The 25,845-nt window shown below is 42.1% G+C and overlaps 1 protein-coding gene across 4 annotated transcripts; it reads right to left on the bottom strand.

Moving 5' to 3' along the window:
* Positions 1 to 3,759: 3,759 nt before the first annotated feature.
* RBM14 (RNA binding motif protein 14) lies at positions 3,760 to 24,604 on the bottom strand. 4 transcript variants are annotated; one of them, XM_073605146.1, is made up of 3 exons: positions 24,017 to 24,604; positions 12,220 to 13,198; positions 3,760 to 5,842 (listed from the first exon to the last, which is right to left on the bottom strand). In XM_073605146.1, the coding sequence occupies exons 1-3, from the start codon at positions 24,357 to 24,359 to the stop codon at positions 5,641 to 5,643; spliced, it is 1,524 nt and encodes a 507-aa protein (XP_073461247.1). In that variant the 5' UTR covers positions 24,360 to 24,604; the 3' UTR covers positions 3,760 to 5,640. The 4 variants fall into 4 exon arrangements, with proteins under 4 accessions (XP_073461247.1, XP_073461246.1, XP_073461248.1 ...); XM_073605145.1 differs by having other exon boundaries at positions 3,760 to 5,845; positions 24,017 to 24,603; XM_073605147.1 differs by having other exon boundaries at positions 5,676 to 5,845; positions 13,064 to 13,198; positions 24,017 to 24,590.
* Between the last annotated feature and the right edge of the window lie 1,241 nt (positions 24,605 to 25,845).

The raw sequence follows: 25,845 nt of genomic DNA, 5'->3' as shown, positions 1-25,845 counted from the left end.
CTAACTGACATATCAGCATGGATGTCGCACCACTTCCTTAAACTAAATCTCTCTAAAACTGAGCTATTAATATTCCCCCCCGCCCCCCTCCATGACTTTTCCATCAAAATCAACAATGCAACTATCAGTCCCTCCCCTCACGCCAGGGTACTAGGTGTAATCCTAGACTCCGACTTGTCATTTCAGCCTCAAATCCAATAGTTGTCGAAAGTTTGTAGAATTTACCTCCGTAACATCTCTAAAATTCGCCCCTTTTTAACAAATGAAACCACCAAGCTCCTCATTCACTCCCTTGTTATCTCTCACCTTGACTATTGCAACTCCCTTCTCATTGGCTTACCTCTCCATAGGCTATCACCTCTTCAGTCTATCATGAATGCTGCTGCCAGACTTATCCACCTTACCAACCGCTCAGTGTCTGCCAACCCTCTACTCCAATCCCTACACTGGCTCCCAATCATCCAGCGAATTAAATTCAAAATACTAACCACAACATACAAAGCCATTCACAACTCTGCCCCGAGCTACATCACTAATCTTGTCTCCAAATATCACCCAAATCGCCCTCTCCGCTCCTCTCAAGCTCTCATCTCCTCCTCCCATGCTCATCTCCAGGATTTCTCCAGAGCCTCTCCCATCCTCTGGAACTCGCTACCTCCATCTATCCCCTACTTTTGCTACCTTCAGGCAATCCCTGAAAACTCATCTCTCCAGGAAAGCCTATGACGTCTCCAACTAATCTCCTACCACTTCCACCAGCTCATTCCCCACAGTTGCAACCTTTAGTACCACCTGCCCCACCCTATTAGATTGTAAGCTCTTCTGAGCAGGGCCCTCTTAATCCTATTGTATTATAACCGTATTGTCTCCCTTTTATATTGTAAAGCGCTGCGTAAACTGTTGGCGCTATATAAATCCTGAATAATAACTTACCAATACTTACTGTACAAGTAGTTGCTGCATTCATTTTCAGCTTTTTCCCCTCTGTTCTCACCTGATCTGGCCAGTACAGTCCTGTATAAGAGTGCCTCCACTGTGGATGAAGGAGAACAGCACAGCAGCAGTGTCAGTCGGGGGGGGGCATGTTGTGTTACATGTACTGGACAAATTGAAGCCATCACAGCTAGGAATCAGTAAGCTGCAATTTGTGTTCACAGCTCATGCTTTATACTAGAAAAAGGTCCAGGAAAACGTAACTCCTAACTCAAAGAACACCGACTTTAAATACTTTATTTGGACCAAACAACTGACGCAGCAGCTGTCAGTGATTTAGAACAGTAGCTAAATACAGTATACAGCGCCATTTCAGCAGCAGTACAGGAACTTCCAATCTCCAGCATAAAATAAAGAGTTCTGCTGAGCGCTTGTCAGCCATTCACAGGAAGCTGTGGGGATTATGACATTCATCCACCTCTGCCAATCAGCAGAGAGAAGCACTTGTATTCATGCATAAAATTAGAATGCTCCCTATGAAGGGTTGAGTAGCACTTGTCCTGACTATTTTGTTCCAGGGAGGGGTCCTATTACACTGATGATGTACTGCTGTATGTAGCTGATACTACATACAGTTGTATATAGCACTGACAGCTACTGCATTGTTTAGGAAAATTTCTATTTGGTTTGAGTCAGCTTGGTCCAAACAAACTACTAAGAGCCATAGTATTCCTGAAGTTAGAGCAGCTTCACACTGCTGTGCTACAGTTTGTGCAGAGGACAATTGTATTTGTGTTTTACACCCAGTTCCCATGAATTTCTATTAGACTGCATTTTCTGAAAGCACATCAAAAATGCAACACCTATCAAACAAAATGCATCACTTTAATGAGAAAAAAAAAAAGTATTTTTTTCTTCTAAATGAGCTTATGGCAGAACTTTGCACACCCCTGCTGTTCTTTTTCTCCTGTGCCCACTTTACCTGCTGGGACCTATGGAGTCCTGCTGAAGTCTTCACTACGTGTGCGCCACCATTTATAACTACAATTACCCCGATTTGAAAGCAGCTCCAGAGTCACGGGGACAGCTGCACTTAAGGTTGGAGTTCTAAACAGGAGTATGCACGTAGTGAAGACTCCAGCATAACTCCCTAGGCCCTGGCAGGCACAGGGAGCACCCACATATCTGTAATCACAGCACTGGCAAGGGGCAGTATGAGGAGGAAGCGCAGAGAAAAATAAAAGCAAGGGTATGCGAGTTCTGCCACTAGCAGCTCGTTTTGCTAAAAATAATTGACTTTAAGCCCAGGTTCACACTGAGCTGCAGGAATGAAGCCGTGTGAATTCAGCTGAACTTGCACAATTTCACTCCTGATTTCGGCAGCAATTTCACAGACATCTGTGCGGGTCAGATGTCAATGTAAATCGCAAAAAAGCTTTTTAAATCAGTGCGGCGCCGCACCGATTAGGGCACTGCCAGCAATTGCTGTCGATTTTACATGCCAAAACGCACCAATGTGAACCAGGGCTAAAAGTTAACCTGTCATAAGACGAACAGGGATTGTCACTGCAGACAATTAAAAAAAAAAAAAAAAAATTGCTAGGTGCCTGCTTATGACCTAGTTTTAATAATTTTGAATCTTACCTTTAACCACTTTGGCTGATCTGCATACTTGTTCTAGTTCAGTTAACTCAGTTACTTACTCAAAGACAAGCAATTTTCAGTAGATCTGCAATGACTGTTCCCACAGTTCCATCATAACAGCTTTGCTTTAAAAACTAAACAAAAATCAATAACATTTAAATTCAAAATTGGTTTTCGATGATGAGCTTTCATTTCATGGCGATCCAGCCAGGAGGCCCTTCAGGCACATTTTATGGAAAGATATGGCTCCCAGTTGTGCTCCTGTGCCATAGCCCATGCCCCTCATGATGACTACAAGCAGCCGTACAAACACAAAATTGCATGACCATGGTCCACTAGCGTCACCATCAGGAAGTTGGCCCAGACCAACAGGTTGCCGACCCTGGAGTGCATGTAGAGAAAAGTGTCTGAAAGAAGGCTGGAGATATATGGTGCTTTAGCAAACTAAATATAGTCTAATTAGAGAGAGGCTGGGTTTACACTGCCGTGCGGAGCGGCTGGCAGCGTGGGTCTGGTGCATCCTTGTTCACCGTTTCAGGTCCAATTTCAGTCCGAATTTTAAGGCTGAATTCGGACCTGAAACGGACCAGAAGACGCACAGGACTCCTTTGCAATTCGCTCTGCAGCTGTCCAGGAGCAGTGTGAACCGGCTCCATTGAGAGCTGGTCACAACCTCCTCACATGCGAATTGGATGCGGGAAAACCCGCATGTAAATTTGCAATAGTGTGAACCCAGCCTTAAGAACTACTTTCAAGAGCAACTCCAGGCATTAAAGTTAAACTGACATCACCAGACACGTTCTTATAGCATATATTGCCCTTGGTGTAGGTCCCACAGAAGCAAACACTCTGGTCCTCTTTGCTCTTCTGGAATGTGGTCACTGGTCCTGCTATGTATGCAATGACATCAGAAGGAGTGGCAATATGACCAGAGACCAGCGAGAAAAGAGGCTCTGAAATCAATCACTACCAGAACTGGTATACATGACGAGGTAAGGCAAGTTTTACACCATCTTGGATCATCTCCTTGACAAAACCAGATTAGATTAAACACAAACACACAACTTTAGCTGCCCAGAGTCAGGGTTTAAAAATTTAACAAACGTGTTTTGTCTGTTTTTGCTCTAAACATAATGGTCCCTAAAACAAATTTGTAAATATAAAAATCAAAGAACTCCAATATGATACAGCAATGAAAACGTTTATTTTTTTTTTTCTTTACCAAAAATACAAAAAGGCATGTTTTAATGGTCATGAACACATGCAGAAAAAAAAAGTTCTAAATAAACATGCATCATATGAAAACTAGGGGAAGTGTTAAACTGATATTGATACTATTATTCTTAATCCTGTGCATTACAATATGTAGCACACGATACAGAACAGAAGCAATCAGCTTCTGCCTAGCTACAAATACTTATTGCAACTCCACTTAGGATTTAAATCCAAAAAGGAAAAAATCATTTACTAAAAACATTGCCATTTAAAATAGCAAAGTTATGAATGTTTTACAACAATGCTGCAAGCCTATGGTCCTACCCAAAATCCATTCACATATGGACAAATCAAATACTGGTACCCAAAGCTTGCAAACATTGAGCAGAAGAGTAATTACACAAAATGCAATCTGCATTTTAAGCACAAAAAAAAAAAAAAATGCAGCAGGTGGTTACAGAAAAAAAAAAAAAATGGCAAGCCATTTACACCAGACAAATCGCGCATTAAAAAAACAAGCATCTTCTGCATTTATGGTCTGCCATCTTCTGAAATCTATTAGACGTTCCAAACACATCTAAAAATGGCCATGAAGCAGATATGTAAATGCATGTTGAACCCAAAAGAAGTGTTAAAAATGGTAACACAAGCTTACCACATACTGTATACAGTTAAGTTTTGTCTAACAAAAAAAAAAAAAAAAAAATATATATATATATAATCCAAGTGGGGTTCAATAAAAAGTTAAATGTCAATTTTTGTGCAATCTAGGCCAAAATGTTTGTTCCAATCGCATCCCTATTTAAGACTGAAAAGAAATCAGTGTTTTGCATGTGAATAACTTGCTATGAAATCCCTTTACCAAGATTGTGGAAACAGATGACATTTGTTGGCATGTCAAGCAGTTGCAGATTTCAGCTGTAACAACTCGCAACAAAGGGTTAAAACTCTCATAAAAGTGTTTAGAACCTTGATTGTACCAGAGCCCTAAAGCCCCTTTCACACAGACTTGTCCATGTACAGACTCCGCTTTGCTCAGCAGGGATCGATCCTCTGATCCCCACCGAGCAGGCAGATGACAGGTCCGTCTCCACTCACTGTGCTGACAGACTTGTCAGAGCCCTGCTGTCCTCTATGGAGTGAAAATGAAAACGGAACGCCTGTCCGTTCTGATCCGATTCTCCAGACAGATGGAAAATAGGGCTTCCAACCGTCTGGATTAGATACCGGTGGATGTCAGCGGACATGTTAACGATGACATCCGCCGCTCCATAGAGGTGCATGGAGCGTCTGATCTAATCGGAAAGCCCGTGTGAAAGGGGCCTAAGGCATTATAAAAGACAGATGTTTAATGCCTAGAAGTATTGTGACTCTTTAGCAGATATGCACTTTTCCGCCTGCCCATTTGTAGAAACACCCTTACTGCTTTTGCCAGCCGCTATATATTCCACACTTGCAGTACAACACTGCCGTATGTTGTGGGGGAAACCGGTTTTGAATCCATCTGAGTGGCTGAGGCTAGTGAGCAAAGTAGAAACATTTCAACAAACAGGTCACCAAAAAGGTAAGCATTAGTGGCTTTTAGCAGATATATAATTCTATACAAGTGACCCTGTGCGGTCATGTGAATACTGTAATCTAAATTTATGTGTAAAAATGTGAAATCTGCTGTATACGATTTATCCATATCTATCACTGACTAATTAGATTTCAATGCCTATTAAAACAGTTCTACAGAACAAAAAAAAAAAAAAAAAAACCCTTCAAAATTAGAAACTCAAAATTTTCTGTATCATCACACAAAGAGACCTCAATCTACACACAATTTTCAACCACCCTTTAAAGCTATTACAAACGGCGTGGATAGGCAGATAACGATGGCCCTCTCATGAAATCACTGTAAGGGTATGAAGAGTAATCGGACTGTGATTCAGTCATGCGACGGAAGTCCAGCTGAGATTTGGGTGGTGACCGGCGGAAAGGATCCTGCGATTCCTGTGTTAAACGGCGATAATCAGCTAATTCTGAATAACGGCGGTCAGAAGCAAGCCTGCTGTCGAAAACACAAAAGGAAGTTTTAATGAGGAAAAAGAAAACCTTCAGCAAAAAATAATCTGGTAAACATCAAGGCTGTACATTAGGAAAGTTAAAGACTTAATATACAAAAATTGGAGTAATGACATTGAACCCTTCTACTGTGTTTCAACATGAAGGGACTAGGAACTAGGCTACTAGCTTTTAGCAAATATGCTGAGGTTCTAAAACATCTAAGCAGTTACAATTTTATAAACAAAACTATTCCGTCCCTCAGTTCTACACTTCTATATGCAATGTCATAGTTCTGAGCTGCCTGTGCCCTGCTGGGGAGATTCTTTCGGGTCCTGTCTTGACACAAGGGTAAACCCTTAACCACCACCTCAATACCGGGCCAATTCTGACATTTCATATACATGTAAAAATCTACATTTTTGCTTGAAAATTACTTAGAACTATGGCTGCAACTAACGATTATTTTCATAATCGATTAGTTGGCCAACTATTTTTTCGATTATTCGGTTAATAACCTTAAAAAAAAAAAAAAAAAAAGTGTGGTGTATAATTTAGTTAATGTGTACAGTTTTAAAAAAGATAATTTATTCTTAAATATCTCTATGCAGTGGTAAAATATAAATAACCAACTATATGGTTAGGGAGCAAAATATCGAATCCACTCTGAGCATAACAGACAGAAGAGATATACTGTATATACTATTAGAGGAGAGATACCGTATAAACTATTAAAGGGTGAATCTGGTAAATATCAGACTCAGCGATCAAATTTTTCTATTAAAAACAAAAACAATGTCTTCCTTCAAAAAAAAAAAAAAAAAAAAAAAAAAAAAATTTAATTTTTTAAGAACGTTCGTTCGTTCATTCAGAAAATGTACAAAGATTTTTAGTCTGAATATTCTCATCTGAAAATTGATCCGTGTGGCCAGCATAAGGCTCAGTACACACCTATGCAGTTTGTTTTTCATCTGTTTCTGCAGTGCGTTTTGATTTTTGTGCACGTGATTTTGCTGCAATTTGCGTTTTTGCATTTTTTTGGCCAATTTTTGTTGGGCAGATTAAAAAACACATATTGTTGCAAAAAACGCATTAAATGCTTTTCTGCAGCTTCTCTATTGAAGTATATTGAGCCAAAAAAGCACCGTTTCGCGTGAACGTGTCCCATAGGAAACCATGTAAATGAACTGTAGTGCGTTTCTGCAAAAAGCACCAAACACATAGATGTGAACCAGGTCTAAGACATTTAGTAACGTAATGGTGTGAAAAAAACTAAAATTAGCCCTTTATAGTACAAAAAAAAAAAAAAAAAAAGCAGATAATCACTACTGTAAGGGGTTTATTTTTTTCAATGTAGAACTGTGAAAGTAAGATTTGCAGTAGCGATTATTTGCTCTTTTTGTACTATAAAGGGCTCATTTTAGGTTTTTTTAAACCCCATTATGTTACTGGCCGATTAATCGATGAAAATAGTAATCAATTAATTTCATAATCGATTAGTTGTTTCAGCCCTACTTAGAACCCCCAAATATTTGTTAAGCAAAGGCTCTAGAGAATAAAATGGTGGGTGTTGCAATTTTTTATTTCACATGGCATTTTCACAGTGGTTCTTCAAACGCAATATTGTTTTGGAAAAAAAATACACATTAATGAATTTGTGAACACAAACAATAGAATACCACTTTTTGGTAAAATATAAAATTATATTACACCATGTAAATGGTTACCAAACCGTTCACGCTTTAAAATTGTGGACGCTCATGAAGTGGCGAAAAACGTCGGTACTTAAAATTATCCATAGGTGAAGCTTTAAAAGCATTTACAGGTTTACCAGTTTAGATTAAACACACAAAGTTTGGTGCTTGAATTATTGCTCCGACATTCGCAGTGATACCTCACGTGGTGCAATTACCATTTATCTGTGGGACGGACATGTGCGCTCGCCACGGCGTGTGACCACTAAGTGACGGGGGAGCACGGGTGATGAAATAGTCATCGCTTCCCACTACTGACGTCACACAGTGGGAGGAACAGCTTCAGTTCCCTCACTGAGGCCGGAGTTGGATGCCGCTGGCCACATCGTTACTTGGCTTCCCGATCACTTGGGAGAGCCTGGTAAACTTGGCGGTGGAAGGGGGGGCCCTTTCCGCCACCTGTAAAAGTACTCCAGCTGCTGCCCAGCCGCTCAGAGTACTTTTATATTAAAAAGGATGGCCAGCCATAACAAAAAATAAAAAAATAACCGCTTCCCTATATACTGGCAGGCAAGCACAGGGACCAGTGAAACATGCATCTTGATTTGGGGAGGCTGCTAGTGTGAGGTGTTTAGTTCATTTGGCACAAAGCAACAGGGGTGGGGAGTATGGAGCACAACAAGAGTGGGCAAAATAGTTACATAGCTAACTTGGTTGGGGGAGAAAAAAAAAAAAAAAAAAAACCCCACCACACACACACACACACACACGTCCACCCAGTTCCACCAACAGAGAAGAAAAAACAAACAAAAAAAAAATACGCTAACAGCGACAGGAGAGATAGTGGAGAAGTGGTAAAGATCATAAGCAACTCTATATAGAAAGGTGAGAGGTCCAAGTCCCATGTCCCAATGTACTAAGAACTAAAAGTAGTAAGCAAAGACGACACTAAGGACTTGGTGGAGCCTGACGTACCACGACAGTACAAAAATTCCAGTTTGTTCAGCTTCACTAGAGAGGATGGGCATAATGGCATTTCTGTATATTCAGCTTGTTACACTTTTAGCATTCTCTATTCGTCCGTGACAAACTAGTGATGCAGGAATGCCTAGGAGTCACACCTGGTAACACGCAGCATGGAACACCAACAAATATGGCAAGAGGAAGAGGAAAGCAAGAGAGTGCAGAAATATTGCTGGTCCAGTAACACAGTAAAGATCAGTGAGGGGAAGAAACGTGATTCACCCCGAGATTGCCTTAAATGAAATGCATGGCTTACGATGTAAAAACAAAAAAAAAAAAATCCAACAGAAGACAGCACTCACTGTATCTACACATACCAATACAAAAGTAGTCACCAAAATAAATGTGTTGCACTGTCCAAGGCTCCATTCACACCTAGGCGTAGCGATTTACTGGAGTTTTTCAGGCTTCTTTTTTCCCTCTTTAAACGTTTTTTGCATTTTACAAGCATTTTTAAAACATTTTAGAAGTGCATTACAAGCGTTTTTACAGCTTCAGCCATTTTTGTTTAGCCAATATAAAGCACTAGGGAGAGGAAATTAGGGGTGGAGAGCTGCTGTTGAAGGGGAGAGGAAAAAAAACAAAACAAAACAAACCCCACGCTAAGTAAGGCATTTCTATTGAAGTCGACGGAGCCAAAAAGAAGCTCATGTACTTTGAGCTTCAGGCGACAGAACACTCATATGTGAAGAGGGGCCATTGAAATGAATGGAATTTGGCTTGTTGAGCATTTTAGAGCTACAAGCTGAAAAAGGTTCTGTCGCCTAAAGTAAAACGCCTGTCGCTTAAAAAAAAAAAAAAAAAAGTACACAAGCTTCTTTTTTGGCATAATACAGGCAATTTTTACATTGGTGACCTTTTGAACTTCAAAAACGCCTGTACAAAAACACCACCTGTAAAATAGCAACGCCTAGATGTGAACAGAGCCTTATACATGAACCAACTGAATCCAATATGTGCATAAAACAGCTCACAACATAATTAGTAAATCCAAATACATTTTCTAGGTATTTCCAAATGCACACAGAGCACCATGATCTTTCCATCACTTTACTGCAATTGATTTTCCACTTTCTATGAACTTTTTGGGATGTATTCATTCAAGTACACTTTTTATGAATTGTGGATTTAATTATTTGAGCTGTTTTTTGCACCTTATATTGGATTCACTTGGTTTATGTTCTTACACAGCGCAACATTTTGGTGAATCTCTTTGCAGGTTTTTCAAACCAAAATTTAACTACATTTTAAAGTACAGGTAATCTATGGCTAATCAATTGAAAGATTGGCAGTTCATCAAAAGTTAAAAGTGGTTCTAAAGGCTGAAGGTTATTTTACCTTCATGCATTCTCTATGCATGAAAGAGAAAAAAAACAAAAAAAAAACAAACAAAAAACAAACACCCCTTCACAGTGTGCAGCTCTCCCGCTTCTACTCATCTGAGCCGGATCCAGCGATGTGCGTGAGAGCTGAAGCTCTCCGCCTCTATTGGCCAAGACACAGCAGCAGGAACCACTGGCTCCCGCTGCTGTCAATCACAGCCAGTGAGGAGAGTGGGAGCGAGCTGCGCTCTGTGCATCTCAAACACATAGGCGGCTCGGGAGAAAGCATGCACGAGTGCCTTCAGAGTAGGCAGCTTGCTAAGGGGACACTCAGCAGGTGGCATAGTCCAGAAGCACCTTTAGGAGGATCAGGGCTGCTCTGTGCAAAACCATTCCACAGAGCAGGCAAGTATGACAAGGAAAAAAAAAAAAAAAAACCTGAACCTTTGAAAACACCTTTAACACACTGGCCTTGCCACACTGGGGTCTTCATTTCAAATTCAGGTCTGGACACTATCTGCCTGGAGCGTGCACACGCTCCTTTGTGCTTGTGTGGGTGTATGTCGCTTTTCTCCCACACGAAAAAAAAAAAAAAAAAAAAAAAAAAAAAAAAAAAAAAGATATGCTGGTAGGTTAACTGCCCACTGTGTCTGCACGCAAGCAAGATAGGGACCTTAAGGCTGCATCCACACCTGAGCGTTTTCCGCTCATAAAACACCTGAAAAAAGCCCAACACGCAAAATCCCATTAATGTCAATGGCACCTGTTCACATCTTCAAAACGACTGAAGCGCAAAGTACATGAGTTTCTTTTTGGACAGATTACCGGCGTTTTTCTGCTTTTTACATTGGTGACCTTTTGACCTGTAAAAAACGCTGAAAAATGGAGGTAAAAAACGCACAACTTTCTGCCTGAAAACAAAACACTCAGGTGTGAATGCAGCCTAAATTGTAAGCTTCTTGAGGACAGAGGCTGATGTGAATGAATAGTATGTAAAAACATAAATTGCTAGCGCTATACAAATACCTGTAAACAAAACTATAGGCAAAACCAAAAATTATACATAGGGTTGTCCTGATACCACTTTAAGATTGAGTACAAGTACCGATACTTTTTTCAAGTACTCGTTAACAGTTGCACCAATATGCGGCACTGATGACTTTGTCAGTAGTTTATTTTATTTACAATTTAATCATTATTATTATTTTTTTAACAATGCTTAGTGTTTTTTTTTTTTTGGGGGGGGGGGGGGGGGAGGGGAGTGTGTTTTTTTAACTGTTATATTTACAACTTAACCTTTTAAATATTACAATTTTTTTTCATTAGCCCTATTGGGGGGATTAGGTGAGATCAGGGGTCTTCACAAACACTGAGACATGGAAAGGGACTGAGGATAGAGATTCCCCAGTCCCTTTCTCAGCAGCCTCAGCTGCACTGAATATGAATAGAGAGGAGACAGGCTCCTCTCCATTCATACACTGAAGCATCGTAAAAAGTTTACAATGCTCAATTATGAATGGACAGTCTGAACTGACTGTTCATTCGGAAAAGGAAGGAGTCGGTAAATGACTGTCAGCTGCTATATTGAAACCTATACAGGGTGATCGGTGCTTGTAACTCCCCACCGCCATACCGATCATCCCTGACTGCCCAAGAATCAGAGCATTTGCCAGAGTAAATGCTCTGTATTGGGACAACCCCAATTATACCCTGCTGCGGGGTCTGAGCCAATGAGAGAGAGATAGAGCGCATGCCTCTGCTCACATCGCTAGATCAGGTTTAGGCAAGTATTTAGGTGTGGGGGGGGCTGAGCAGCTTGCAGAAGGTTTTTCGCTCAATGCATAGAATGTATTAAGTAGGTTTTGCCTATAGTTCTACTTTATTGTAGAACCCCACCCCTAAACACTTACCTGACAATCACTGATTCAACACCTTTGTCTCACAGGAGACAGTGTGCGCCCAGTGGGAGCCATAGGCTCCTGTTAGTCAAATTCAAGTGGGGAAGGAGCAGGGGCACAGCTTACTGGCAGTGTATGGACACACCAGCACGGGTACCCCCTAAGCACCCCGCTTGCTGAGGGGACATCTGGGAGGAAAGAGGAGCAGACAGCACAGGTGGGGAACTGAAAAAGAGGTGGCAAGGGACTGCCCTGTGCAATGTTGTTGCACAAAGCAGGCAAGTATAAAATCCTTTTTATTGTGATTAAAAAAATAAATAACTTTTTAAATTACATTAATACAACCCCAAAACAAGATTATGCATTTCTACCACAAATTATGATTTAGCCAGAAGAGCATGTACATGTTCTGCTACGCGTCGGCATAGTAGTGGAGTTACATACCTTTTATAACTGTCAATCGTCTTCTTGTAGCTGTCGGCAGCCGAGCTTAGTGGCGGTGAAAGGCGGGTGCGCTCGTACATCGGCGCATCTATTGAAGACGACAGAGACGAGTAAGCAGACTGCATTCCAAGGCCACCCATCTGAGTAGTATCATAGACGGAACTCTGCTGTGGACGATAAGCACTAGCCAGTGCAGCGGACGACGCATACGGGGAACTGGTAGAATGTGACGGATAAAGACTGGACGAGGTCTGAGAGCTGTAAGACGCTGCCACTGCAGGTAGATGGGACCCATAACTGGCAGACAGAGACGATCCTTGAGTGCTATAGGCTGTAGAACTTTGTGAGCCGTATGAAGGCTGGGTTTCTGTCCCAAAAGCTGACTGGCTGTCATATCCACCTTGATTGCCAAAGGCAGATGCAAGTGCACTGGCTCGGGTTCCATATGCAGCAGATAAAGACGACGATTGACTACCGTATGCAGCAGACAATGATGAAGTTGGTTGATCCCCATAGGCAGATGGTAAGGAACCATAGCCTGATGCTGAAGCACGAAGTTTTGATGCAAGTGAAGCAGCGGACTGTGCAAGACCAAAGGGTGACCTCGTAGGTGATCTTCTTAGGGGACTGCGATCTCGAGAATAATAAAGAGGAGAAGGTGCGCGCATTCTACTGTCAAAAGCATAACGTGCATTATCACCTGAATAATGCTCATATGGCGATTTTAGAGCAAAGGATGCATAGGCTGCTTCAGCTGCCCTCCTACGATTATATGCCTCAGAACGGTTTTGTGGATTTTCTCGAATATCATGAGGTCTACGTGCGCGATTATTATGAGCATTACCATTTGCATTCATAGGCCTTGAAACTTTATTTGACATCTCCACGTTAATCCGTTTTCCTTTTATCTCCTTTCCATTCAGATTCTCGATAGCTGCCCTAGCGTCACTTTCTTTCTCCATATGAACGAACGCATAGTCTAAGGTAGTACACAGTGGGAGGGGGAAAAAAAAAAAAAAAAAATGTTATAGACATTGAAATATGCTGAATATCATAAAATGTACAAGTCTGATTAGGTTATCTGAAGTTTTAAAAGAATCTTGTTTTGATGCAAAAACCACATTTGTAAAACCAAACACTGAATGTATAAAAAAATGTTTCTATGAAGATTCTTTTCAAATTTCAGAAAAAAAAAAAAAATTATTCTTTATAAGGCAAGTTAAAACTGTACACCAGTCAAAACTGCCAAACAGCACAGGTACATATGAGAACTGTTTAGGTTCAAAAATATTTGTAAATATTTTAAGCCATGCCCGCGATTCATTTCTATTTATACAGCTGCAATCTGTGCCATCTGACTGCTCAGACAACAAAAACTTCAGTATCCTTTACAAAGTCATAAAGAAGGTGAATATTTAACACATACTGTAAGTTCTTTTCCAGCACTAAAACCTAACTATAGGTGGCGTAAAATTACTGCTATAGCACTCTGTTGTCTCGTATCTCCACATCTTCCGCATGTAAGGACACCACTGTATATAGACTCCAGAGTGTTTTGCCTTCTGAACTTCTGTTTTAAGTGTTGCCCATTTTATGGTTTTACCTAATATAATGCTACTGCACTATAAGCTTTGCCTAACATGGTCTCCAAGGGTTCATGTGCAAAATAGTTTGATCTGATTGGATTTGCACCACATGGTGGAGCTTGTTTGGCAGAGGGGGGGAAAAAAAAAAAAAAAAGCGTACATGCATAGGAGGCATCATCTTTTAGGCTTCATGTACACGGGACATTGTTCAACCTCTCCTGAACAATTTAACTTGACAGCTAGAAACCAGCAGCTAAAAACGGCCGCTTAGCCGTGTTTGCGTCTAGAGGCATTTGAATTTTTTTTTTAAACAGCCAAAAATGAAAAATAAATGTAAACAAAACATGGCTAAACGCAAGTTACCGTGTTTGGAATGCCTCTAAACACAGCTTCTGAACGCTTTTTTTGGGGGTTCCAAAAAAGCCTCTAAACACAACTGCCTAGAAATGACTATAAACCAACCTGTGTACATGTACTGATAAGATAACAGAAGAGTTCAGGAGCAGTTGAAAAAAAAAAAATGCCCAACTGCTCCTAAACATCCGTTTACCAGCAGCAGTGTACATGAGAGCCTGGGGCTGTTCTAAATTATTTTCTACTGGCAGGAGAAACTTAGTTGCAAACACTCCTAAGGCCTCATGTACACTTCTGCTGGTAAACAGACCTTTAGAAGCAGTTGGGCATTTTTCTCAACTGCTCCTGAAGTCTCTTCTATGTTACCTTATCAGTACACAGGTTTGTTTATAGTAGTTTCTTGGCAGTTGCGTTTAAGAGGCTTTTTTTTGGAATACAAAAAAAAAAAAAAAAAAAAAAAACACAACACGTTCAGAAGCTGTGTTTAGAGGCATTTCAAACGCGGCTAAATGCGGTAACTCGCGTTTAGTCGCATTCTGTTTACAGGCTTTTTTTTTTTCAAAATAGCCAAAAATGAACCCCCCCCTCCCCCAAATGTGGATAAATGCGACATGTAAATGCGGCTAAACGGCTGTTTTTAGACGCCGTTTTCTAGCTGTCAAAATAAATTGTCCAGGAGAGGTTGAACAAGGTCCTGTGTACATGAAGCCTTAGGCCTCATGCCCACGGACATTTTTAAAAACGAGCTGTAAAGCTAGTACCGACGCCTGGAAAGAGCGCCGAAAAAAAAAAAAAAAAAAAAAAAAAAAAAAAAACCACACACAATTTTTACCGCGTTTTGCATTAACGTTTATGCGCGTTAGCTTTTTTTTTTTTTTTTTAAAAAAGAAAAAGTACATCTCTCAGCTATATTAGACTCCCAAATTACCCACAGCACCACAGAAACCCAAAAACGCCGGAGCTTGAAAACGGTGTTGCGTTTTTTCCACGTTTGGTGTTTTTTACAGTTCTAGCGCCATGCCTCAGAACTCCCTGGTGCTGGGTTTTTTTGAAGCTTAAAAACGCCTATGCCATTTACAGCTCAAGAACGCCATGGTGGGCATGAGGCCATAGGCTAACATGGAGAGGCGTTTCTAACCACTTCAATACCAGGCACTTACCCCCCTTGCTGCCCAAGGCAATTCCCAGCTTTCTGCGCTGTCGCTGTTTAAATAATTGTGCGGTCATGCTACACTGTACCCAAACAGAATTTTTATCATTTTGTTCTCACAAATAGAGCTTTTTGGTGGTATTTGCATTTATTTTTTGCCAAATAAAAAAAGACCGAAAATTTTGAAAAAAAAAAAAAAGTTTTGTTTCTATTATAAAATTTTGTAAATTGGTTTTCTCCTTCACTGATGGGCACTGATAAGGCAGCACCGATGATGTGGCACCGACAATGGGCATTGATAGGCGGCACTGGTGGGCACTGAAAGGCTGCAAAGACGGGTACTTATGGGTGGCACTGCTGGGCATTGATACGTGGCACTGGTAGGCATTGTGAGTGGGCACTGATTGGCAGCTGCCTTGGCACAGATTTGCATTTCCCTAGTGGTCTAGGGGGGGCATATCTGGTGGCCCTGTGTGGATGGCCAACCTGGTGGTCCTGGGCGGCATGATGGTGATCCTGGGCGGGATCCGAGCGGGGCTGCGCTGATAAACAATCAGCACAGACCACTCATGTCAGGAGAGCAGTCGATAGTCTCTCCTCTACTTGCGGCCGTCAGACGCAAGTGAGGAAAAGCCGATCAACGGCTCTTCCTGTTTACATTGTGATCAGCTGCGATTGGACACTGTGATATCACATGGTAAAGAGCCTCCGTCAGAGGCTCTTTACCGAGATCAGTGTGTCAGAATGACACCACTGATCTCCGCGATGCGTGCCCCCACGGGCACGCGGCGGCTATAATCCTGCTGGATGTCATGACACCCAGTCAGGATAACGTAACCACGGCCCGGCCATCATTTTGCTATAGGGGGGGAGAGAGAGAAGTGGTTAAGGTGCCCTTGGGCATGAGGCTTTAGACGTGTTCTTTTTCAAAAGCATTGGGCGCATTCAGCACTTGTACGTTTATTAATTTTATTGGCCAGATTTATTCTGGCCATCGAAATAAAAAGACAAAAAAAATACTCAAGCACTAAGAGCACTGAACACACATGGTTGGGGGGGGGGGGGTATACCTATATAGTATGCATGGACATATAGAAAACATGGAGACATTTAGAGGCAGAGAAAAGCTCAAACACCTGTAAAAGCAGCATTTTTAGACTCAATTGTGCATGAGGCCTTACAGAAGTACAGGAGTGAACAGAGTTCTGAGATACCTGGGATGTGGGAAAAAGCTGGGAAATATTTGCTGGATAGTTTATGCTTGCAAATGTCCATGAGGCCATAATTCAGTCAGTCAATCTCATTTCCAAGGAAAAGGAGTAGGAGGAAGAAAAAAAAAAAAAAAAAAAAAAAAAAAAAAATCAGATTTGGTGTTAAAGTGGCAAGAACCAGCAGATATCTGCAGCTGGCATCACAGCTGCAGCCACCCAGCCAATAAAAATCAATGACAGGCTCACAGCATCCACACACTAAAGAGTTACCTGCTGTTAAGGGAAATGCATCCGAGCCTGGCGAAGTCAGCTACGTCCAGGTAATGACATCTGTCCCCAACAGGAAGTAACTTGCCTTGTGTGTGGTGGCCATCAGCCTGTCATTAGTTTATACAGGCTGAGCACCCGCTTGTATTTGCATGCCCCTTTGATTCCAGGCGCAAGAACCCACTGATTCTTGCCACTCGAATCTGGTGGCTGCAGCTAAATGGATGGAGGCCTTAAAGGAGATCAATCACACAGTCAATTCTGAGGATCAGAAGGTGGGGCCAAGCTATATTTAAATAAAAATTCCATATACCATAGGCATATAATTTCAATTAACTTTGTTTTAGGAACTACCCATTGATTTTACATTTCATTTAGTCGCTTGCCGACCAGCCACCGTCGTTATAAGGCGACAGGTTGGCTCCCATAGCCATAGCTGTATGCCAGCCACTTTAAGGACTATAGGGGGCGCGTGACACTGGAGCCAATGTGCGCAAGGGAAGTTGGGAGGGATCTGTGGTTCCCAGTGATCAGAAACGGCGATCTCTACTCCCTGTCAGTTCTCTTCCCCTACAGTTGGACACACTTAACCCCTTGATCGCCCCCTAGTGTTAACCCCTTCCCTGCCAGTGACATCTATACAGTAATCAGTGGCTATTTTTAGCTCTGATCGCTGTATGTCAATAGTACCAAAAGAAGTGTCCGATCTGACACATACACAGTATCTCACAAGAGTGAGTACACCCCCTCACATTTTTGTAAAATTATTATATCTTTTCATGTGACAACACTAAAGCAATGACACTTTGCTACAATGTAAATTAGTAAGTGTACAGCTTGTATAACAGTGTAAATTTGCTGTCCCCTCCAAATAACTCAACACAGCCATTAATGGCTAAACCACTGGCAACAAAAGTACACCCCCCCAAATGAAAATGTCCAAATTGGGCCCAATGAGCCATTTTCAGTCACCGCTGTCACGTGACTCATTAGTGTTACAAGGTCTCAGGTGTGAATGGGGAGCAGGTGTGTTAAATTTGGTGTTATCGCTCTCACTACATAAAGATGGCCTAGCCTTTAAGAAGATTTCCAAGACCCTGAAACTGAGCTGCAGCACGGTAGCCAAGACCATACAACAGCTTAACAGGACAGGTTCCACTCAGAACATGGTCAACCAAAGAAGTTGAGTGCGCGTGCTCAGCGTCATATCCAGGAGGTTGTCTTTAGGGAAATAGATGTACGAGTGCTGCCTGTGCCTGTCCTGTGGTCTGATGTCAAAGATAAACTTATTTGGTTCAGATGGTGTCAAGCGTGTGTGGCGGCAACCAGGTGAGGCGCACAAAAGACAAGTGTGTCTTGCCTACAGTCAAGCATGGTGGGGGGGGGGTCTGGGGCTGCATTAGTGCTGGGAGCTATGGTTCATTGAGGGAACCATGAATACCAAGATGTACTGTGACATACTGAAGCAGAGCCCCTCTCTTTGGAGACTGGGCCGCAGGGCAGGATGGATTCCAACATAACCCCAAACACACCTCCAAGAAGACCACTGCCTTGCCCAAGAAGATGGGGGTAAAGGTGATTGACTGGCATAGCATGTCTACAGACCTAAACCCTATTGAGCATCCTCAAACGAAAGGTGGAGGAGCGCAAGGTCTCCAACATCCACCAGCTCTGTGATGTCGTCATGGAGGAGTAGAAGAGGACTCCAGTGCCAACCTGTGAAGCTCTGGTGAACTCCATACCCAAGAGGGTTAAGGCAGTGCTGGAAAATAAAGGTGACCACACAAAATATGGGCACTTTGGGCCTCATTGACATTTTCACATGGGGTGTACTCTTTTTTGCCAGCAGTTTAGACATTAATGGTTGCGCAAGTTATTTTGAGGGGACAGCCAATGGGTTGGAAGGGGCAACTGGTGACGAGTAAATGTTAAGGCCTGGCTAGTAGCTCAGAACTTGACATTTTGAGCCTTGATATGGAGGATTCTATTTAAAGAAATTCACCTTTTGTAACATGTTACACCCATATTCAGAGTGTAACACATTAACAGACCGGTCCCTGCTCTGACAGCTAGCGGGGTATCTCCTCCCTCCGCTAGCTGTCATAATATTAGAAAGAAAACGTGGCTGAGCGGAGCTCCAGCCGTGTCACTCATTCACAGTCCTCTGAATGAAAAACTACAAGTTCTGACAGCAATTGCGGCTGTCGGATTGTAGTTTTCAATGAACTACCACAGCACTCATTTAGTCTTCCTGTCAGATTGTATCTGCTTGCCCGTATGATGTATGGCAGTGGTTCTCAACCTCAGTCTTCCAGTACCCACAACAGGCCATGTTTGGGGAATTTCTCTTAGATAAAATAGCTGTCCGAAATACCAAGCCATTGACTGATTTAAAGCACCTGTGCAAGATAAAGGGAAACCTGCAAATACTGCCTGTTGGGGGGTACTTGAGGACTGAGGTTGAGAACCACTGATTTTAGAAGGTCCAGAAAAAAAATGAATACACTTTTTACTTGCAAGAAAATGTACATTATTTTTTGTTAACCACTTCCCAACCGCCACACGTCAGCAGAATGGCATGGGTGCCCAAAAGGGCGCACCCATACATCCCTTCGTAATACTGGGCTAGCAGGTATGTGCACCCCCGCCACTGGGGTGTGCCCACGGACTCGATGTCCATCGGTGGCCCGCAATGAGGAGAGACAGAACGACAGGGATCTACTGCTCTTCGTCATCGGGAGCAGTGATCTCTGTCATGTCCTAGGTAGACCATCCGCCCCCACAGTTAGAACACGCTGAGGGAACACATTTGACCCCTTACTCGCCCTATAGTGTTTAACACCTTCCCTGCCAGTGACATTTACACAATAATCAGTGGCTATTTTAGCTCTGATCGCCGTATAAATGTCAACGGTCCCAAAATAGTGTCAAGTGTCCAATCTGTCGGCCGTAATTTCACAGTCACGATAAAATTTGCAGATCACCGCCATTACTAATAATAAAAAAAAAAAAAAAAAAAAAATATTGAAAAGTCTCTAAATCTATCCCCTATTTCCGACGCTATAACTTTTGTGCAAACCAATCAGTATACACTTATTTCAATTTTTTTTTACCAAAACTATGTAGAATACACATTGGCCTAAACTGAGAAAAATTAGTTTATATTTTTGGGGAATATTATAGCAACAAGTAAAAAAAATTGCTTTTTTTTTTTCTCAAAATAGTGAGTTTTTTGGTTTATAGCTCAAAAAATTAAAACCGCAGAGGTGATTAAATACCACCAAAAGAAAACTATTTGTGGGGGGCGGGGAGAGAGGTGGATGTCAATTTTGTTTGGGTACAATGTTGCACGACCAATTGTCAGTTAAAGCAGTGCTGAATTGCAAAAAAATAAAATAAAAATAAATGCTCTGGTCATTAAGGGGGTAAAATCTTCTGGAGCTGAAGTGGTTAAAAATGTGAACTTCTCTTTTAACCACATGCTATATACTGCAGGAAGGTGGCTCTGCCGCGCAAACAGATGTACCTGTACGTGCATGAGATAGTGTGGGCGAGCGCGGAGGTCAATGTCCTCAATGTCCGCCGGCCACCCGTGATTATGGTACAGATAGTTTACACTATGTAAACAAGGCGAATCCCCATTCTGACAAGAGACAAATATGGATCTGCTGTTTCCTAGCGATCAGGAATAGCGATCTGTGTTATGCAAGTAAGCCGCCACAGTTAACCCCTTCCCTGCCAGTGTCATTTACACATTGATCAGTGCATTTTTATTAGCACTGATCACTGTATTGTGTCACTGGTCCCCAAAAAAGCATCACTTAGGGTCAGATTTGTCCGCCGCAACCCTGCTAAAAATTGCAGACCACCACTATTACCAGTAAAAAAAAAAAAAAAAAAATGAAGTCCCTAAATCTATCCCCTATTTTATACACGCTATAACTTTTGCGCAAATATACGCTTATAGGGATTTTTTTTTTTCTTTTTTACAAAAAATATGTAGAATATAATTGGCCTAAACTGATGAAAAAAAAAAAGCGATTTTTTACTTTTTTTTGGATGTGTATTATAGCAGAAAGTTTTTTTTTTGTTTGTTTTTTTTTTAAATTATCGCTTTTTTGCTATTGCTATTTGTAGGGAAAAAAAAAAATCAATTTTGTTTGGGTACAACGTCGCACGACCAATTGTCAGTTAAAGTGACGCAGCGCCGTATCACAAAAAATGGCCTGGTCATTAAGGGGGTAAATCCTTCCGGGGCTGAAGTGGTAATTACCCTCTATCGGCCTCTAAACCTTTTCAACATAGCCTTGAAATAATTTTCAGGGCTCAGAGAACCCCCAGCTAAAAATTACTATAGTTACAACTCATGGTACATCAGTGTGATGGTCAGTGAGAAGAGGGGGGAGCTTGCAGATAGAAAAATTCAATTTTGGATGCGAGGGTCACCTTTAAGGGGCGGGACTGCATCACCTGGGTTTGACAATGGACATGTTCAAATGATTAAATTTGGGGCTACTTCAGAAATTAAATTTTGTCTAGCAACAATAAAAGCTAAACAGAGCTGAGCCAACTACAGGATTAAAGGGAAAATTACCAACACTGGAGCAGTTGTGCATGGCAACCAGCTTTAATTTGCAAAGATTAACTGAACATAAAAGCTGATTAGGATCTGCATTTGGCATGCTCTTCAGACAGCAATAGACAAGTGGCAATGAGCTGTTGCATTACCTCCTGACCATCTGTTTTAACCTTTTAAATATCAGACAACTGCACGTGTTGTGTGGGGTTGCAGTGCAGCCCCGAATCGGTCGAGCTTTGCAGACGCTACCACTCAAGTACAACAGAAGCTAGAATTTTTGCTGTGGTATGTGTATACCCCTGTGGTATGTGTATACCCCTGGCCAAAAATATATATTTTTACCGGTTGGGGAACCCTGCAAATCCACTGTGCGTTCCCGCATCGCATGGCAGTTAGTTTGTAAGCATAAACTGGACCTTAATATGCACTGCTCCAGATTCGGTCTGCTCAAAGTTTTAGTAAAGGAGTCTGACAAGAGCCCCAAAGGTTCTCTACCAACTGTCAACGTGCAGCTGGGAATAATCTTCAGGAGTGAAGTCCCAAACAGCACAGCTTGGTACAAGACTCTGCTAGGCTCACAAATGTAAACTTGTAGATGTGTTTTTCAGACTCAAAGGGTTACTTCACCTTTACAAAAACATATGCAGGTAAGGGGTGTCTGTAGATAAAATTAAAAAAAAAACAAAAAAAAACACCACTGTGCAGCTCTAACATTGCATAGTCAGTTGTAGTCCATTTAACATACCTCATGAAACCTGACTGGAATACCCCCAGGACATTGCTAAATGAGGCCTGGTTGTTACTACTCACCTTCACCATGACAGGAGTGAGCTCTTTCTCAGATTCAAGCCCCCCCCCCCATACAGTAGCTCTGAGCTCAGCATGAGAACTTACTCCTGTGATTGTTATATAGGATTTAGTGCCAGTTCACACTTGTGCGATGTGGGAACCCTGTGAATCAATCCACTGCAGGTCCCCGCATTGCATGGCAGTTCATACCGCCATATGCGAACTGCTAGGGAGTGTCAAACAATGTTAACGACACCCCCATTTCAGCTCGCATATCGCAAACTGACATTTCAGACATGAATCGGATCGCATAGGTGTGAACACATGCGATCCGATTCTGGTGAGGACCAAAAAAAAAAAAAAAAAAAAAGGGTCCTGGGCATGTCTGGTTCAAATTCGATCCTATATCAGCCATACTATCTGCATGGCTGAAATTGCACGCGATTCGCAGTGCGAACATGCGCATATTTCATAGCGCACTAGTGTGAACCAGTACTTAGAGTGCCAACAGTTTATGTAGCGCTATATAACATAAGGCCTTTTGCACACTGCAGCTTGAAAAAGGTCAGTACAGCTTTTTTACAGAGCTAAAATACGGCCCATTAATTGTAGTAATATGCCTATGCACACTGGCCTAAACTGATGAAGAAATTTGGGTTTTTTTTGGATACATGTTAAACAAAAAAATTGTGAGAACTTTTTGCTATATGGCGCAATAAATAACTGCAGAATTTATCAAAATACCACCAAAAGAAAGCTCTATTTGTGGGGGGAAGAAAAAAAAAAAAAAAAAAAAAAAAAAAAGAAAAGAAAAGAAAAGAAGAAAAAAGGGGGACATCAATGTTTTGGTACAACGTCGCAAGACCGCACAATTGTCAGTTAAAAGGGACGCAGTGCCGTATCGCAAAAAATGGCCTGGTCATTAAGGGGGTAAATCCTTCCGGTCCTTAAGTGGTTAAAGCTGCAGTTTAAGTTTTTTGGTAAAGGTGCACTAACATTAAGTATTTTTGCTTTAGCCAGCGGAAAGCTAATTTAGGTGAGGCAATTGATGCAAAAAAATAAAAATAAAAGGGGGGGCTACACATCGTGTGTTTTCAGACGCCATTAAAGTCTATTGTGCGACTCCACCCCAGGTAAGCTCATGTACTTTTTTTTGAGCGACATGACGCTCAGGTGTGACCGGTGTTCTGCCAAGAAAGTTCCTCTTGGCGGATAAGGACCCGCCTCTACTGCGCAGTAGGAGCCGGCGGAAATAGCCGAAGCGAAATAGACTAGAAATCAGCTGTACACGGCGCCTGTAAGATGGCCGCTCGCTGCGCTCGGCACTTTTTTATTCTCACTCCCAGGTCCACTTGGATGGTGGGGCTTGAACCTGGACCTAGGGCGCAGGCGCCGTGTACAGCTGATTGAAGTTTTTCAGCTTTGGCTATTTTCGGCGGGTCCTAGTCATTCGGCCTGTGCAGTACAGAGGGGTCCTTGTCCGCCGGGGGAACTTTCTTGGTAAGACACCGGCACCACAAGATACAACAGGGAATAATTACAAGCGCTTCAAGTGGCCCCGATGTCTACAGCTTACAGCAAAACGCAGTCCACTGGATGGTATGGGTGTATTTTCGCGTTTACACAAACTACATTGTGTTCAGTATTTGCCACCAAAACAATGCAAACCTCATCTGAAGGCCTACACGTAAATACGAAAGGCGTCTATAAAACTGAACGGCTCACCAGTTTTCCCGGACTCTAAAGCAAATAACATAGCGAACAACGCGATGAGGTATACAATACACGATCCTGTACCAATACTAGGCCCGCAGGTCACAATGCCGCCATCTTCCCTCCTCCCCCCTCAAGCCGCCATTACCTTTCACCACATCACACTCCACCACCCTGCCGTATGCCTCGAACATGGTGCGGAGTTCAGAGGCGTCACAGGCAGTGCTAACATTGCCCACAAAGATCTTCCAGGTGTTCTGAGGTCGTGGCTTGGACAGCTCCACCACCATCCTCTTCCCGTGCAGCTCCCGCCCGTTCAGCTCATCGATGGCTTTCCTGGCCCGTTCGGCGCCCCTCATGTGGACGAAGGCGTACTGCTTCATGACGGCGCAACTTACTACCGGGCCGAACTTCTGGAACAGGTCAGTTATCTCTTCCTCCGTGGTGCGGTCGTCCACGTTACCGATAAAGATCTTCAAGGTCTCTTTCATAGCGGGGAACTCCGAAAGAGACGATGACGCTGCACGCGCGAGCTTCACTCACACTGCCAGGCGGACAAAATGGTGCCTTTTACTTCCGGGCTGTAATGACGCGACGAATCCTCCCACCGGGCGGATATTATATAACAAAAGCGGATTATTAGGGCGCTGTGTGCACACCGTGAATTGTACTGCGAGCTCACGTCTGACTACACACGTATAACAAAGATATCACACTAGGCACATATAAGCCTCTGGAAAAGGCGGGTAGAAATAGGAAATTACGTAACCAATCAGGTGACGGACAGAGCCCATGTGACCTCGTCCTCCTATGTAAGGCGGAAGATAATAGGGGTAGACAAAATGGCTGAAAATGTATTAGTGATGTAAGATGTGTGATTCAAAGATCCCAACTGGTCTTCTATTGGAGGGACTGCCTCCCCCCCTCACGTCTCAGTTATCCCTCTTGTATTGTCTGATAGAAACATAACTAATTTTAAAGCGTTGGTTAACCTTTACAGGAAACAATGTAAGGGAATTTGCACATGGTACTGAGGTACGGACATTAAATATTTATGGCAGAAGAAAACAGAACATGGTCTGTACAGCACTTGTGCATATTTACACATACACACGTAAAAATTCTTCTAGCATTTTTTTAAAATCTAGGGAAATTGTCATATGCATATTGTATTTGCACGTAAACGCATGTAAAAATACCATCATAACAGATGTTTGTGGGTGTTTTTATTACTGATCTATACACAGCAGTATAGGTACCTGGGTGTATAGACCCTTTAAAAACACTGGGCTGCATTTAGATCAGTAAAGAAAAATGCCTGCCTGCCAAAAGTTTCATTGGATGCAAAATTCACCTTTGATGTCTTTGATTAACACACAGTTTTTTTTCCACGGGGGAAAGATAAGTACTTGTATTTCACATGTTGGGTAAAATCTGATGTATTACAGTTGGGAGATACTAATGGCCCGTACCCACGCTCCGAAAACCGGACGAAAAATACCGCTTTCGATGCCATCGTACGATAATCAGATCTTTAGTACAGAGCTTTCGAGAGCCGAACACGACAATTTATTAGATCAGACAAGCACGGAAATTTTTCTCGTACGATTTTCGTTTAGCCAGTACAGTTGTCATCCAAAAATACAAATACACTACAACACATGACATCACTTCTGAATTTTTTTTTCTTCTGTCGTATGATAATTTTCATGACTTTAGTAACCTATTCAATTTCTAGGTAAATGAGAAATCCTGGACAGCCGCACTCAAAAGTAATCTTCTATCTTTATTTAAGTATAATCATAAAAATACATGCCACGGCATCTCAAAGCAGGAAAGTTGACGCGTTTCACATTGTAGTCAGTGCTTAATCATAGCTAAATTTCACATGAATGAATCCCCTATATATACCAATATTCATTGAACATGTGTCCAGGAAGTTGATTAGTGATAATCAATCTACAAACTCAAAAAAGC

This window comes from Aquarana catesbeiana, linkage group LG11 (assembly GCF_042186555.1).
Source record: "Aquarana catesbeiana isolate 2022-GZ linkage group LG11, ASM4218655v1, whole genome shotgun sequence".
Classification (NCBI taxonomy): domain Eukaryota; kingdom Metazoa; phylum Chordata; class Amphibia; order Anura; family Ranidae; genus Aquarana; species Aquarana catesbeiana.
This window is presented reverse-complemented; position numbering and strand designations above follow the sequence as displayed.